This window comes from Bos taurus, chromosome 29 (genome assembly GCF_002263795.3).
Source record: "Bos taurus isolate L1 Dominette 01449 registration number 42190680 breed Hereford chromosome 29, ARS-UCD2.0, whole genome shotgun sequence".
Lineage (NCBI taxonomy): Eukaryota > Metazoa > Chordata > Mammalia > Artiodactyla > Bovidae > Bos > Bos taurus.
Window position 1 is genome coordinate 46932530 of NC_037356.1, and position 12268 is coordinate 46944797.

Here is a 12268-nt window from a genome sequence, read left to right on the forward strand (position 1 = left end):
GCTTCTGGGCTCTGATCCCTGGCCAGGCTTGTCCAAATGAGCAACTTTCTGCCCCTGGCCCTCCCTCATCACTTCACCCCATGTCAGTGGTGAGGAGCTAAAGCTAGGATGGCCAGATGAAACCCTGGACATCAGTTTTACGTGAATTTCAGATGAACAATCAATAATTTGTTACTGTTGTTCAGTCGCTAAGTCGTGTCTGACTCTGTGATCCCATGGACTGAAGCATGCCAGGCTTCCCTGTTCCTCACCATCTGGAGTTCACTCAGACTTATGTCCATTGAGTCAACGATGCCATCCAACCATCTCATCCTCTGTCATCCCCTTCTCCTCCTGTCCTCAATCTTTCCCAGCATCAGGGTCTTTTCTAATGAGTTGGCTCTTCACATCAGGTGGCCAAAGTATTGGAGTTTCAGCTTCAGCATCGGTTCTTCCAATGAATATTCAGGGTTGATTTCCTTTAGGATTGGTACTGGTTTGATCGCCTTGCAGTCCAAGGGACTCTCAAGAGTCTTCAGCACCACAATCTAAAAGCATCAATACTTCAGTGCTCAGCCTTCTAAAATAAATTTTTAGTATGTCTCAAATATTGTATGGGACATACTTATACTGAAAAAAAGAGAGACAAAGCTTTGCTTATCTGAGATTCAAATTTAACTAGGCATGCTGAACTTTCTTTGCTAAATTTGACAGCACTATCTAAGCAGGGAGGGGAAAGACAGCAAGAAAGCAATCCACCTTTCTAGGAGGAGGCAGGGCAGGGGGGGTGGGTGGTGAGTGAAAATCAAAAGTGAAAGTCACTCAGGTATGTCTGACTCTTTGCGACCCCATGGACTGTAGCCTGCCAGGCTCCTGTGCCCATAGAACTCTCCAGGCCAAAATACTGGAGTGGGTAGCCGTTCCCTTGGATACACAACAAGGTTCTGCCGTATAGCACAAGGAGCTGTGTTCCACATCCTGTGATAAACCATAATGGGAAAGAACATTAAAAAGCAATGTACATGCTTTTAAATATATGTGTGTGTGCATGACTGAATTACTGCTGGGGACCTTCCCAGCCCAGGGATTGAGCCTAGGTCTCCCGCATTGCAGGGCAGGGGGCTGGGTGCTGAGAGACAGTCTCAAAAAACTAATCTTCCCCATTTCCTGCCAGACTACCCACATCATCCATAGAGACAGTCATCACGACTCTTTGGCCTCTGGGTCAAGTGACCTGAAGATGTGACCTGAAGATGTGACCTGAAGAGAAGGCACATCAACCATCAACACTTTAGTATAAGTTAGTTAATGAAGTTGTGCGTTTACTCATCGTCAGCTATGCTGCAGGGAAGAGGCTCCAGGGTGGGAGGCACTTCATTTTTCTCCTGGAGTGTCTGTCTCTAGAGTAAAAAGGATGGGGTGTAAACTGTTTCTCTGGTTCTTAACCTAGGCTGCAGAGGAGAACAAAGGGGGAAGATTTAAAAAGTCCCTCTGGCCTTGAAAAGAGCTTTGTGGTTGCTAAGGGGGAGGGGTTTGGGAGAGGAGTGCGGCGGGAGGTTGGGGTTAGCAGATGTAAGCTATTATATATGGGATGGATAAACAAGAAGGGCCTACCGTCTAGCACAGAGAACTATGTTCCATACCCTATTATAAACCATAATGGGAAAGAACATTAAAGAGTGATGTACATATATACACATATGTGTGTGCGTGTGCACAACTGAATTACTGCTGTACAGCAGAAATTAACACAATGCAGTAAGCCAACTATACTTCAATTTTTTTTAAATCCCTGTGTCCAGACCAGACTTATTCCAATTAAATCAGGATCTCCAGGGATGGGGCTAATCATCCCACCCCAGGGGATTCCAGTGTGCAACCTGTCGACTGAAAAGATACACCACCCAGAAGTTGAGAATTATGTTCTACTCCACAGACTTTTTGAGGACTTGAGCCTCTCAGACAGGTCTGAGGGACTGCTTTAAGAAGAACCCAAAGATAAACAAAACCATGTACTCGCATCAAAACCTTAGACATCAGAAGATTACTGTTACAGAAAAGCCAGACATCTCAAGTTAATGAATTTAGCAGTTTTCTCTGTACGGGCAGATGCAGGAGTCTGGGCTCATTGAAATCACTCCTTTGATTGAATCTCAGCTCTCTGGGGCCAGCAACCTGCTTTTCTCCATCCTGAAAGCCCTTGGGGTGCACAGTCTTGGGTGGCCGCCGTGACTGGGGGCTTGATGGCTGCAACACCCTTTGTTGACTGATGTGACAGGTGACATTTTTTATCCATAGCCAAATCTGAGAACCACTGGAAGTAATGGTTCAGGGTGGAGTGTTCTAGCCTCGGCGAGGGCTGCTGTTGCTGGCAGCCTACGCTGTATCAGGATCTTTCACACAAATGATACTCAACTGCAGGGGCTTCCCTGGTGTCTCAGAGGTAAAGAATCTACCTGCCAATGCAGGAGACATGGGTTTGATCTCTGGGTCAGGAAGATCCCTTGGAGGAGGAAATGACAACCTCTCCAGTATTCTTGCCTGGGAAATCCCATGGACAAAGGAGCCTGGTGGGCTACCATCGGTGGGGTCACAAAGAGTCAGACCAAACAACTAGGTTTAAAAAAAAAATACTCAATTTCCTCCAACAGCCCTGCAAGGCAGACATTGTTCATCTCACCCTTCTCACAAGGCGCAGACTCAGAAAGGGGCCGGCACTGACTCAAAGTCACACAGCAGGTCAAGAGCCTGGGGTTTCCTTGCCAGGCTGGCCTGACCCCAGAGCCTTCCGTCATCCTGCCTCTGGGCTGCGCAACTTTGCATGTGTGCCTTCCCCTCTCTGGTCCCACACTCCCTCGTCTATAACGCAGGGCTAGAGGATGATGCATCAGTAAGCGCTGTTACGCGGTTCTGTCTACCTAGGATGACGGGGCATTAAGGAGGGAAAGGCCCTCCTGACATGCAAATGAAAGTGAAAGTCGCTCAGGCGTGTCCGACTCTTTGCAGCTCCATGGACTACACAGTCCATGGAATTCTCCTGGCCAGGATACTGGAGTGGGTAGCCGTTCCCTTCTCCAGGGGATCTTCCCAACCCAGGGATTGAACCCAGGTCTCCCGCATTGCAGGCGGATTCTTTACCAACTGAGCCACCAGGGAAGCCCTGATGTGCAAATGGCAGGATTCCATTCTGAGTGCCTTGGGGGTGTCATCAGTGTGAAAGATGGTTTAGAAGGTGGGGACCACTTGCTGGTGCAGTGAGAAGAGCCCAGTGAAATAGCCTTCATAGACTTTAACAAGGCTTCCCTGGTGGCTCAGATTGTAAAGGATCTGCCTACAATGCAGGAGACATGGGTTCAATCCTTGGGATGGGAAAATCCCCTGGAGAAGGGAACGACCCAGTTCAGTTCAGTTCAGTTCAGTCACTCAGTCATGTCCAACTCTTTGCAACTCCATGGACTGCAGCACACCAGGCTTCCCTGTCCATTACCAACTCCCAGAGCTTGCTCAAACTCATGTCTATCGAGTCAGTGATGCCATCAAACCATCTCATCCTCCATCATCCTCTTCTCTCCTGCCTTCAATCTTTCCCAGCATCAGGGTCTTTTCCAGTGAGTCAGTTCTTTGCACCAGGTGGCCACCCACTCCATGGAGAATTCCATGGACAAAGCAAGCCGACAGGCTACAGTCCATGGGGTCACAGAGTCAGACACGACTGAGCAACTAACACTTCAAACATCGTAAGAGGCCCACCGAAGCACCCAGTCACCCTGTGCTGAGTGAGTGAAGCCGACATTTGTCCACACCAGGTGCTATTCTCTGCCCATTTACAGATGAGGAAGTTGAGGCTCAGCTAAACATGAACAGCCAGTAGGTGGAGGAGGATCTGCTGAGCCTCCCGCAGTCCATTTTCCAGGCTTCACTCTTAGCCTCACTGCATTTGTGACCTGGATGGCTTGAGGAGCAAACATTTGAGGTTTTTATGAAGTCAGAGAACAGGTTCATTTTGTTTGGGGGTCTTGAAGGAGCCTTATTTTTAATTTAGAATTATTCTAGAAAAATTCTAGATTCACAGTAAGTGGCAAAGTTAGCATAAAGAGGTCCTGTATCCCCTTTGCCCAGCTCCCTGCAGTGTTTACATCTTAAGTAATCCTGGGGCCACATCAAAACCAGGGAATCCAGGTCAGTCAAAGGCGTGTGCAATTCTGGCGTTTTATCACACGTGTGGAGCTGATGCCACCACCACCAGAGACACGCAAAACTGTCTCAGCACCACCTTTACAGTCACCCCACCGCCGGGCCCTGGCAGCCTGGTACCGACTTTCAAGTTTTGCAGCTGAATCCACGCACCTGTACTTGCATTTAGGAGGTAGGTCCTGAACTGGTCACTCCATGGGTACCAACCACCGCCTCCTTTCTCACGAGCAGACGCCCGGCCCCCATCCCCTTCCATCAGAGCAGCACTGTGCTGCACCTGCCACCTGCTTTCCCAGCTGGCCCTGCAGAGGCGGTGGGGTGAGCCCTGCGACCTGGCTCGCTGGATGCAGATGGCATTTGTGGGAAAGGTGTAAGAAAGCTTCGGCTTTGCAGATGAGAGGCCAAGGCAGCTGCGAGTCCATGTCCCTGGCTTGAGAAGACAGAAGTTTCTACTGAAGGCTCAGTACCCACGCTGAGACCACAAAGCCACACCATGGAAATGCCACGAGAGTCACAGAACAGCCTGGGTGTCACTGGGCCCGTGACCCAGCATTGCCACTTGCTTTGTTACTGGGCACGAGAAACCCTGTACGTTTAGGCCAGAGGTTCTCAGTCAAATGAGAGGGCGCTTTTGTCCCCCAGAGAAAGGTAGCGACTTCTGGACATTTTTGATTACCATGACTGGGGTGAGGGGGTGTTACTGGTGCATTGTCAGTAGCGGCTGGGGACACTGTTCATCATCCTAGAACATTCAGGAACATGTGCCCCCAACAGAGAATCACGTGGCCCCAGTGATCCAAGTCTCAGACACAGCGGACACAGGCTCCTTCCCTCCCCTCTCCTCCTGCACAAATATTCCAGATAATTTTTGATACAAATTCCCCTTTAATGTAGAAAAAAAACAAAAAAACAAAACTCGTGTACATACATAAATACCATTTGGGGGTATAAATAAAGTAAGAAAATAAAGAGATGTACATATCAAACACAATAAATTACTCATAAATATCACAGTGGAAACCAAGTGCTGGAAAACGGACTCGATCTCCATGCGGCTTTGACAAGTTACTGGTGAGATTCGGGGTTTTCAGATCTTCTTTTTCGGGGCTTTGGAATGAAAGGGTCAGGACCCCAGGCGGAGGACTTGCTCTGACCTTTTCAGGTCAACATCCCAGCGGGTAGAAAGGAGGTGGGGGTCAGACCCCGGAATGAGGTGAGTGAACTGCGGGGAGGAAGCCTGTAGGGTTCCTTCTCTAAGGGCCCTCAAGTGACAACCCGAGATCGATTGCCTGGAAACCCCGGCCACCATGGCAAGGAAGATGCTGCCGGGACTGGCCACGCCTCTGAGCAGGCGGCAGTGCGGCCATTCACCTTAGGGGACCAGCATGACCCCGGGTAAGTGTTGACCACGTGCAGAGCAATGGTGAAGGGGGGGAAGAGGAGGGATGGATAGGCCGCCTTATCTGCCCCGGGTGGGTTGCCAAGGGGTCCCATGAGGCTGTCCAACCCAGAGCCAGCCATAACAGGGAGTTCTCAAGATTGACCCCGGCTGGAGGGGCCTCTGGGCTCCCCCTGCTCTTGGAGCTTGGTGGTGCCTGCAAGTGGTTACTTCTGTGCTGGAGGAGCTTGGGGAGGCCCAGTGGTCCTTTCTTGGAGTTGAGAGCTGGAAGAATTTCCCCAGGCAGTAGAGTCAGATTTACCTGAGGTTTCACAAAATTGATTACCTGCCCATGAGTTTTAAAAAAATAACTGCTTTTCCTCTGGCCACGCGTGCTGCAAAAGAATAGGAGGAGAGAACTGCTGAGAAGTTCAGCCTGGCATAAGAACCTTGCCGGAGGCAGTGAGCTCTCCGCCAGTGGAGGTACTCAGGCAGAACCAGGGCAGCACACACTCGTCCAGCAGGGTTGAGGGGCTGGGGTAGGTAGAAGCTGGGTGGGTGGGGTGGAAGGCTTACCATTTTATGATCGTACAAGTCTATCCGCTAGAAACCGGCACAGCCCATGTAAAACTTTGTCTATGTACAAGTTCTAAATATTTCCTCCTAAAGCTACATAGAACCTGGACTCAGGATCATACAGGAGTAGAAAACCCACTCCGCAAGCACCTCAGGCCTGGGGTCCTGGTCTCCAGGGCCAGGGTGGAGGGGAGAGGACAGAGCCTCCATTAATTATAGAAGCTGGGACTCTTCACCGATCCCAGTTTGGTGGCGAGCCCGAAAGGGTCCATGCTATCTGTTTTCAGGGGCAGAAAGAAATCAGGCTTCAGGGGTTCCTGGAGGTCTTCAGGTTCGGCTGGGATGGTGGACAGCATGGGCAGGAAGTGAGACAGCGGCAGGAAGCCCCTGCTTTTGAACAGCTGCCTCTGCCTGGAGCTGCTCAGGGAGACCGGGAGATGGTGCTTCCTGGACCAGTACACGTTGTAGCCGTCAGGACGGATCTCCTCCTCGAAAGCACAGTCCTCGGCTGAGTACTGGGTCTGCGAAGCAAAGAGACAGCCTCAATCGGGGCCCACCGGGCTGGGTGACCAGCAGAGACAGCCGGACAACCAGTTGCAGGTGAGTAGGTGTCCACGCCGTTGGCTAACGGCCCATGCCATTAGCCAAGGATGTGTGCAAGTTTATAAAGCACGGAGGTGTATAAAGAACATATATAAACACATAAATATTTAGTATAATGTTATATATGCACACATATAAAATGCAAAGCATGTGTTATATTAATATACCCATTAGATATTACATCATATTAACATAAATGTTATAAGTAATATATATGTTATAAATAAAACATAAATTATATAACATTAAATATGTGTTAGACATTAAACACATATACGAAACACATACGTTAGCATTGCAGGCGGATTCTTTACTGGCTGAGCCACAAGGGAAGCCCCAAAATATATATAGGTACTTATATATTCAGTATGAAAGCTTTTTGTTATATATTAATATGCTCATTAAATACACATCACGTTGAATTCACATGTAAATAGTAATGTCACAGAAAATACATGTGTAACATTAAACATATATACTCAACATATTAGACATATATGTAGTTTGTATACCTTTATACTTTATAACCTTCAACTATATACACATACTTCAGGTATATTTCATGTGTTCGGTGTATATTCTCAGTATCTATATATAACTCACATAGATCCGTTGTATTTTTTCACTAAGTCACATCACTTTTTAAACTTGGTCTTGTTCTGAGCAACATCTATAAAGTCACAGCCTTGACAGGCATGCAATGCTTCCCTCCCCGACGTTAAATATATAATTATTGCCATGAAAAAGTCCCTTGTATTCCACAGGCGGTTTGGGAAACACTGCTAACTAGGTTATCCTTTTAGGATCAGTCTTTTAATTAAGAATCACGAGTAATCCAATCTGGAGCCCAGATGAAAGCATCTATTTCCCATTTAGACCCAAATGACTGTGGTCCTGAGCCTTTTTGTCTGGAGCTCTGGTAAGAGAAACCTCAGTCCCTCTGGCTCCTTTATTCAGTAGCTGCCCTCCAGGCAGCCTGCCAGGATCGTGGAGATAAAGGCAGCCCCCTCCCCCCAGGCCAGGAGGAAGCCTGCACCCCGTGGGTGGCCAGAAAGTCAGAAGGCAGAAGTTTGAGAGTGAGCCGGTGGAGTCCCAAATGCAGAGGGTCAGTTTGTCTTCAGGACACAAGAGCACAGCCAAAGGCGGGGAGCCAGGAGGGCTCGGCCATAAAATGCCCTGGGAGGCACCCAGTCTCATTTCTGCCCAAGCCTACAAAGGTCGCTTCACTGCAGGTGAGGGAGCGCTGTGCTCAGATAAGGCCCTGATAAGGCCTGCATCCAATGGAGCGATATGCCCAGCTCCCGTGCGGGGGAATAAGGCCACCAGATGGAGGGGAGAAATGCAAATTGATAAACAAGGGAATTAAAATCAAATAGAGTGACTATTTCACCCTGCTGGTTCTTTGGGAGAAACTGACATCTCATTTGCCAAAGAGAGAGTGTAACGACTTCGAGTTTCTGGGAGGATGTGGAATTGTTTATTTTTTTTAATCTTCAAGTTTTGCTAAACTGTGACCGCAGGACCTAGAGGCAGAACAGGATTTTAGTTGAGGGACCCTCAGTTTGGATTAGAATGATGATGGGTTAGACCCAGCCGCCCCTGCGGGGGCTCTGCCCCTGAAGCCCCCACCACCCCTAAGTAAACCTCACATGGGTTGCAACTGCGGGGGCTCGGAGTGGCTTTGGGTATCAGCTTTCTTGCCGCCTTTCTTGTCCTTTCACGCGGGATGCCATAAAACCTGAGCCAGGTTTATTTATCTCTGGATAAACAGAATAAAGGGGCACCAGAGCCACAAAACACTGAGACACTAAAGAGATCTGAGCCGCGGACAGGAGGGCATCCCTGGAGGGCCGGTGCCCTCCCCTGCCCCTGCTGCCCCCTGGCCCTCCATCGGAGCCCCGGCCCAGCAGGGCTGCATTGAGGCCCTGCGCCAGGCCGGGACCTCACACAGCCTCCGCTGCGCGCCCGGGGGGCTCAGGTTCCCTTTGAACTCTCAGCCTTTGTTCCGGCGACCAGAGAGCCGGCATCTGCACACTTCCTGCCCCCAGACTTCTCTGGCTACCTGGGCCTGCCCTCCCACCGCCACCCAAAGAGGCCTCTGCCATACAGGTGAGCCCGACAGGGGGATGAGTGCGGCCACGAAAATAGGACCCCAACGCAGCTACAAAATAATCTATTTTTTAGCGGGTAAAAATTAATTTTAAAAAGCCTCTTCAATCCCAAATGTAATTTTTCTTCTGACTTAAAAAAAAAATCCAAGTTGTGGATACACCCTTTTTCTTTTTTTCCTCCCCAGCCACCCCCCCACCCACCACTTTAAAAAAAAAAAAACTACCTCAAGGAGGGAGGGGAAGGCGAGCGCCACACGCGCACAGGGCAAAGCCGAAAACGCCCACGGTGGGCTCCCCGTTTAACATCGAAGCGCCGACTTCCTCCGTCCGACTGATCTGCCTCTAGTTCAGGGGGAATGCAAAGGCGGGGCCTCACCCGTTCTCCATAAACTTACAAATTAGAAAGTGGGACAGAAGAGTAATCCGGGCCTCGCCGCCTTCCCCTCCGAGTTCCACACCGGCCCGGACAGAGCAAACAAGGAAACTGAACCTGACCCTGCGCGCCCTCCTGCCCCGCAGGCCCGCGCCCCCGCGCGTCCGGCCGGACCGAGACACCTACCAGTCCTTGCATCTTGCCGTCGGCGTCCATGCAGAGGTACAGCACGCTGCGCTCGCCCTTGATGGCTACGGTGCTCAGAGCGACCGCCCTGATCTCCATCAAACCTGGGCGGGAAAACAGCAGAAAACTGCAGCCGGAACCCGCGGGGCCCACAACTCGTGAAAGTGGTTGGTGGGTGTACAGGCCCGTCCTCCCCAACCCCCCAGCCCCTCTCCATGTCTGGAGGCTCGGGATGGGAGTGGAACGCCCAGGTGCCAAGACCTGGAGTTCCCCGGAATGGTGGGGGCGGGGGGGGGGGTCCGCAGAAGCCGAAGTGGGGGAAGGGGAGGGGAGCCCATCGGTGCAGTAGGTCCACGCACCCGTTGCCCCCTCCCCCAGCTCCTCCCGCAGTCGGGGGGTCGGGGAGGGAGAGATCGCTAAGTGCCAAGAGCCGGGGTTCCGGGAGCGAGAAGGAGGCAAAGGGAAGAAGGGGCGCTGTGACGGGTGGGGGCCCGGCGGGCACTCACTGTGCGCGCTCTGGACCTGCGCGCAGTCCACGGCGCCGTCGGAGTGGATGCGCAGAAAGCAGCTGTAGAGGCCCTGCGGGCCCGCGGTATACAGGTGCCGCAAGCGAACCGACTCGCCCCAGCCGTAGTGCACGTGCGGCCCCGCATCCGAGAAGGCCAGGGGGCGCCCGGCTGCGGCCAGCCAGAGGCCAGCCAGGACCAGGGCGCGGGCCACGGCGCACCGGCTCGGAGCGCTCCGCATGGCACCTCCCTCGGGCTCGGAGCTCTGCGCGCAGATCTGGCGGTGAGGGTGCGGGAGGCTGGGCGGCGGCCCCGAGGCCCTGCGGGACAGAGCGTGCGGAGGAGGGGTGGCCGTGCCCTTGAGCCAGGAGACCGCTGCACGCTCCGGGGACCTGGGCACCTCTCCAGCTCCGACGGCGCGGCTGCTGGCGGCCGGAGACCTTATATAGCGCGTCTGCCCGCGATGCGAAGCCCTTATCGGGATTGCATCAGCCCTCCGCCCCTCGCACACACCCACTCACACCCCGCCCCCCGACCCAGCCTCTCCCTGGGCCCCGCCCGGGTGACCCCGCCCATATCTGGAAGTGAAGGAGGCCCTCTTTCGCTGGAAACTTGAGGGGAGCTCCTCCTGGCGGCGCTGGGGCGACGCCAGGTCGCTTCCGTCTGGGCGAGTTTGATTTTGTAAAGAAATGAAGCGGACGGCGGAGCCCACTCCCACCCCCCCGCCCAGGCCATTGGTTTCAACCCCCCACCCCCCGGGAATGCTCTCGTCGCCGGGCGCTGGCCGGGGCTGCGCGGAGCCGGGGTCCCGACATCAAAGACGGGGACGGGGGACACTGAGCTTTGCATCCTTCACTCCCGGTGGGAAAAACCCCGCCTCGGCTTTGGGGCCCCCTCCCCTACAATCCACATCCACTCGCTCACGCCACGATTCCAGCCCTTAAAGCCCCGGGGGTAGAGCGGTCCACTGGAATTTATTTTCCCCCTGCAGCTCAGAGCCTCTCACGTTATCCGGCTTTATGTTCTTCAGATTCCTGCCCGGCCCCCCTTTCCACGCCAGTACTTTGTCCCCCGGCTTGGGGCCAGGCGCGACCTGGGCTCTCGGAGGAACAATAGGGTCGCGCGGGCGAGCGCTAGATGGCGCTTCAGCCCGGGTATCGGCCGGGCCCGGCCCGCGGCGGTCCCTGGACCCGGAGCCTGGGAGGAGGGCGCCTGGAGTGGGGCAGGGTGGGCTTGCAAGCTGCAGACTGGGAAACTGACTTTCCAGGGCGCGTAGCGCAGGGAGGCTCCTCTGTTTTTGCTGTGTCTTTCGTCGTCGGTGCTGTCCTTGGGTCCCTGAGAGCTTCTCCAGGGGCTGGGCGTGCAGTTCGCGGGGCGCGCGGCGGGCAGGAACAGGGGAGCACCTTACCTGGTGGGGAGGGGCAGGGCTGCAGTGGTGGGCGCTGCTTGCGGGGAGGAGGGGAGGCGTGGGGCGGGGAGAGGCACCAGTTGGGGAAACTGGGGCCACCTAGTGAAGTGGCCACCCCCCTCCCCCCGCCACCCCCCCGCCCCGCAAACCGGATGGCTTTTCTGATGAGGCTCAGAAAAAGTCCACATCTGGAGAATGCCCCTGCGGGAAAGAGAGGGGTCCTTCTAGGGACGAATGTTGGCTCAACACTGGTTCTTTCTCATTATTCCTCCAACCACCTGCCCCCCAACTCCGGGATGTGGGGCTCCAAGGAGGCTGGTTTTGGGGAAAAGCCACACTGGCTGAGCCCAGGAGCGCGGGGGAGGGCCCACAGTGGAGACAGGGAGAGAGAGCCACGCCAGGCCTGATGAATTTCAATGAGTAAAGACCACGTTCATACCCCAGCCGGTGACTGGCGTTAATGACGGAGCGCGCAGAAAATGTCACCAGGAAAGTCGTTACAAAAAAAGACATCATCTCGAAAGCTTTATGGGCCAGGGACCCCCACGCTGAGTGTCTTGGTTCAGAAAGCCGGGGCTTCTGTTAAATCTAATTACTTCCCCCCTGTGGCTTTAAATCGACAGCGGCTCCTATTAAACTTAATTACCCTCCCCTGCAGCTTTCCTTGTAAAGACCCTGGATAAATGCAGGGCATTGAAGAGGATGGCAGAGGGTGCGCTGGGGGCCATGCCCCAAATCTGGCTGGGGGAGGAGGGGAGGCGGCCTCTGGTTCCACCCACAAGGGCTCTGCTGCCCCTCCTAAGGCCAAGTGGGCGGAGAGAGGCCTGCCCCAACCCCCTCGGCCCCCATGCAGGAGTTCAGGAAGCTGGGAGAGGCCTGGGCAGCTCCCTGCACCCAGGCCCTACTCTGAGCATCTTCTGCCCTCCCCCAGTGAACAGGTCTCAGTTCAGTGCA

The 12268-nt window shown here is 53.5% G+C and overlaps 1 protein-coding gene across 1 annotated transcript; it reads right to left on the reverse strand.

Annotated features, from left to right (window-relative positions):
* Positions 1-4998: 4998 nt before the first annotated feature.
* On the reverse strand, positions 4999-10461 carry FGF19 (fibroblast growth factor 19). Its single transcript, XM_010821272.3, has 3 exons — positions 9907-10461; positions 9401-9504; positions 4999-6648 (listed from the first exon to the last, which is right to left on the reverse strand). The coding sequence occupies exons 1-3, from the start codon at positions 10145-10147 to the stop codon at positions 6337-6339; spliced, it is 657 nt and encodes a 218-aa protein (XP_010819574.3). The 5' UTR covers positions 10148-10461; the 3' UTR covers positions 4999-6336.
* Positions 10462-12268: the final 1807 nt, after the last annotated feature.

Bases quoted from the DNA above. Each gene is read 5' to 3' on its own strand.
- FGF19 (XM_010821272.3), bottom strand. From the start codon at position 10,147: ATGCGGAGCGCTCCGAGCCGGTGCGCCGTGGCCCGCGCCCTGGTCCTG. The intron at 9,505-9,906 runs GTGAGTGCCCGC...TTTCCCGCCCAG, and splicing joins GCAGGTCCAGAGCGCGCACA to GTTTGATGGAGATCAGGGCG. The intron at 6,649-9,400 runs GTAGGTGTCTCG...TTTGCTTCGCAG, and splicing joins ACGGCAAGATGCAAGGACTG to ACCCAGTACTCAGCCGAGGA.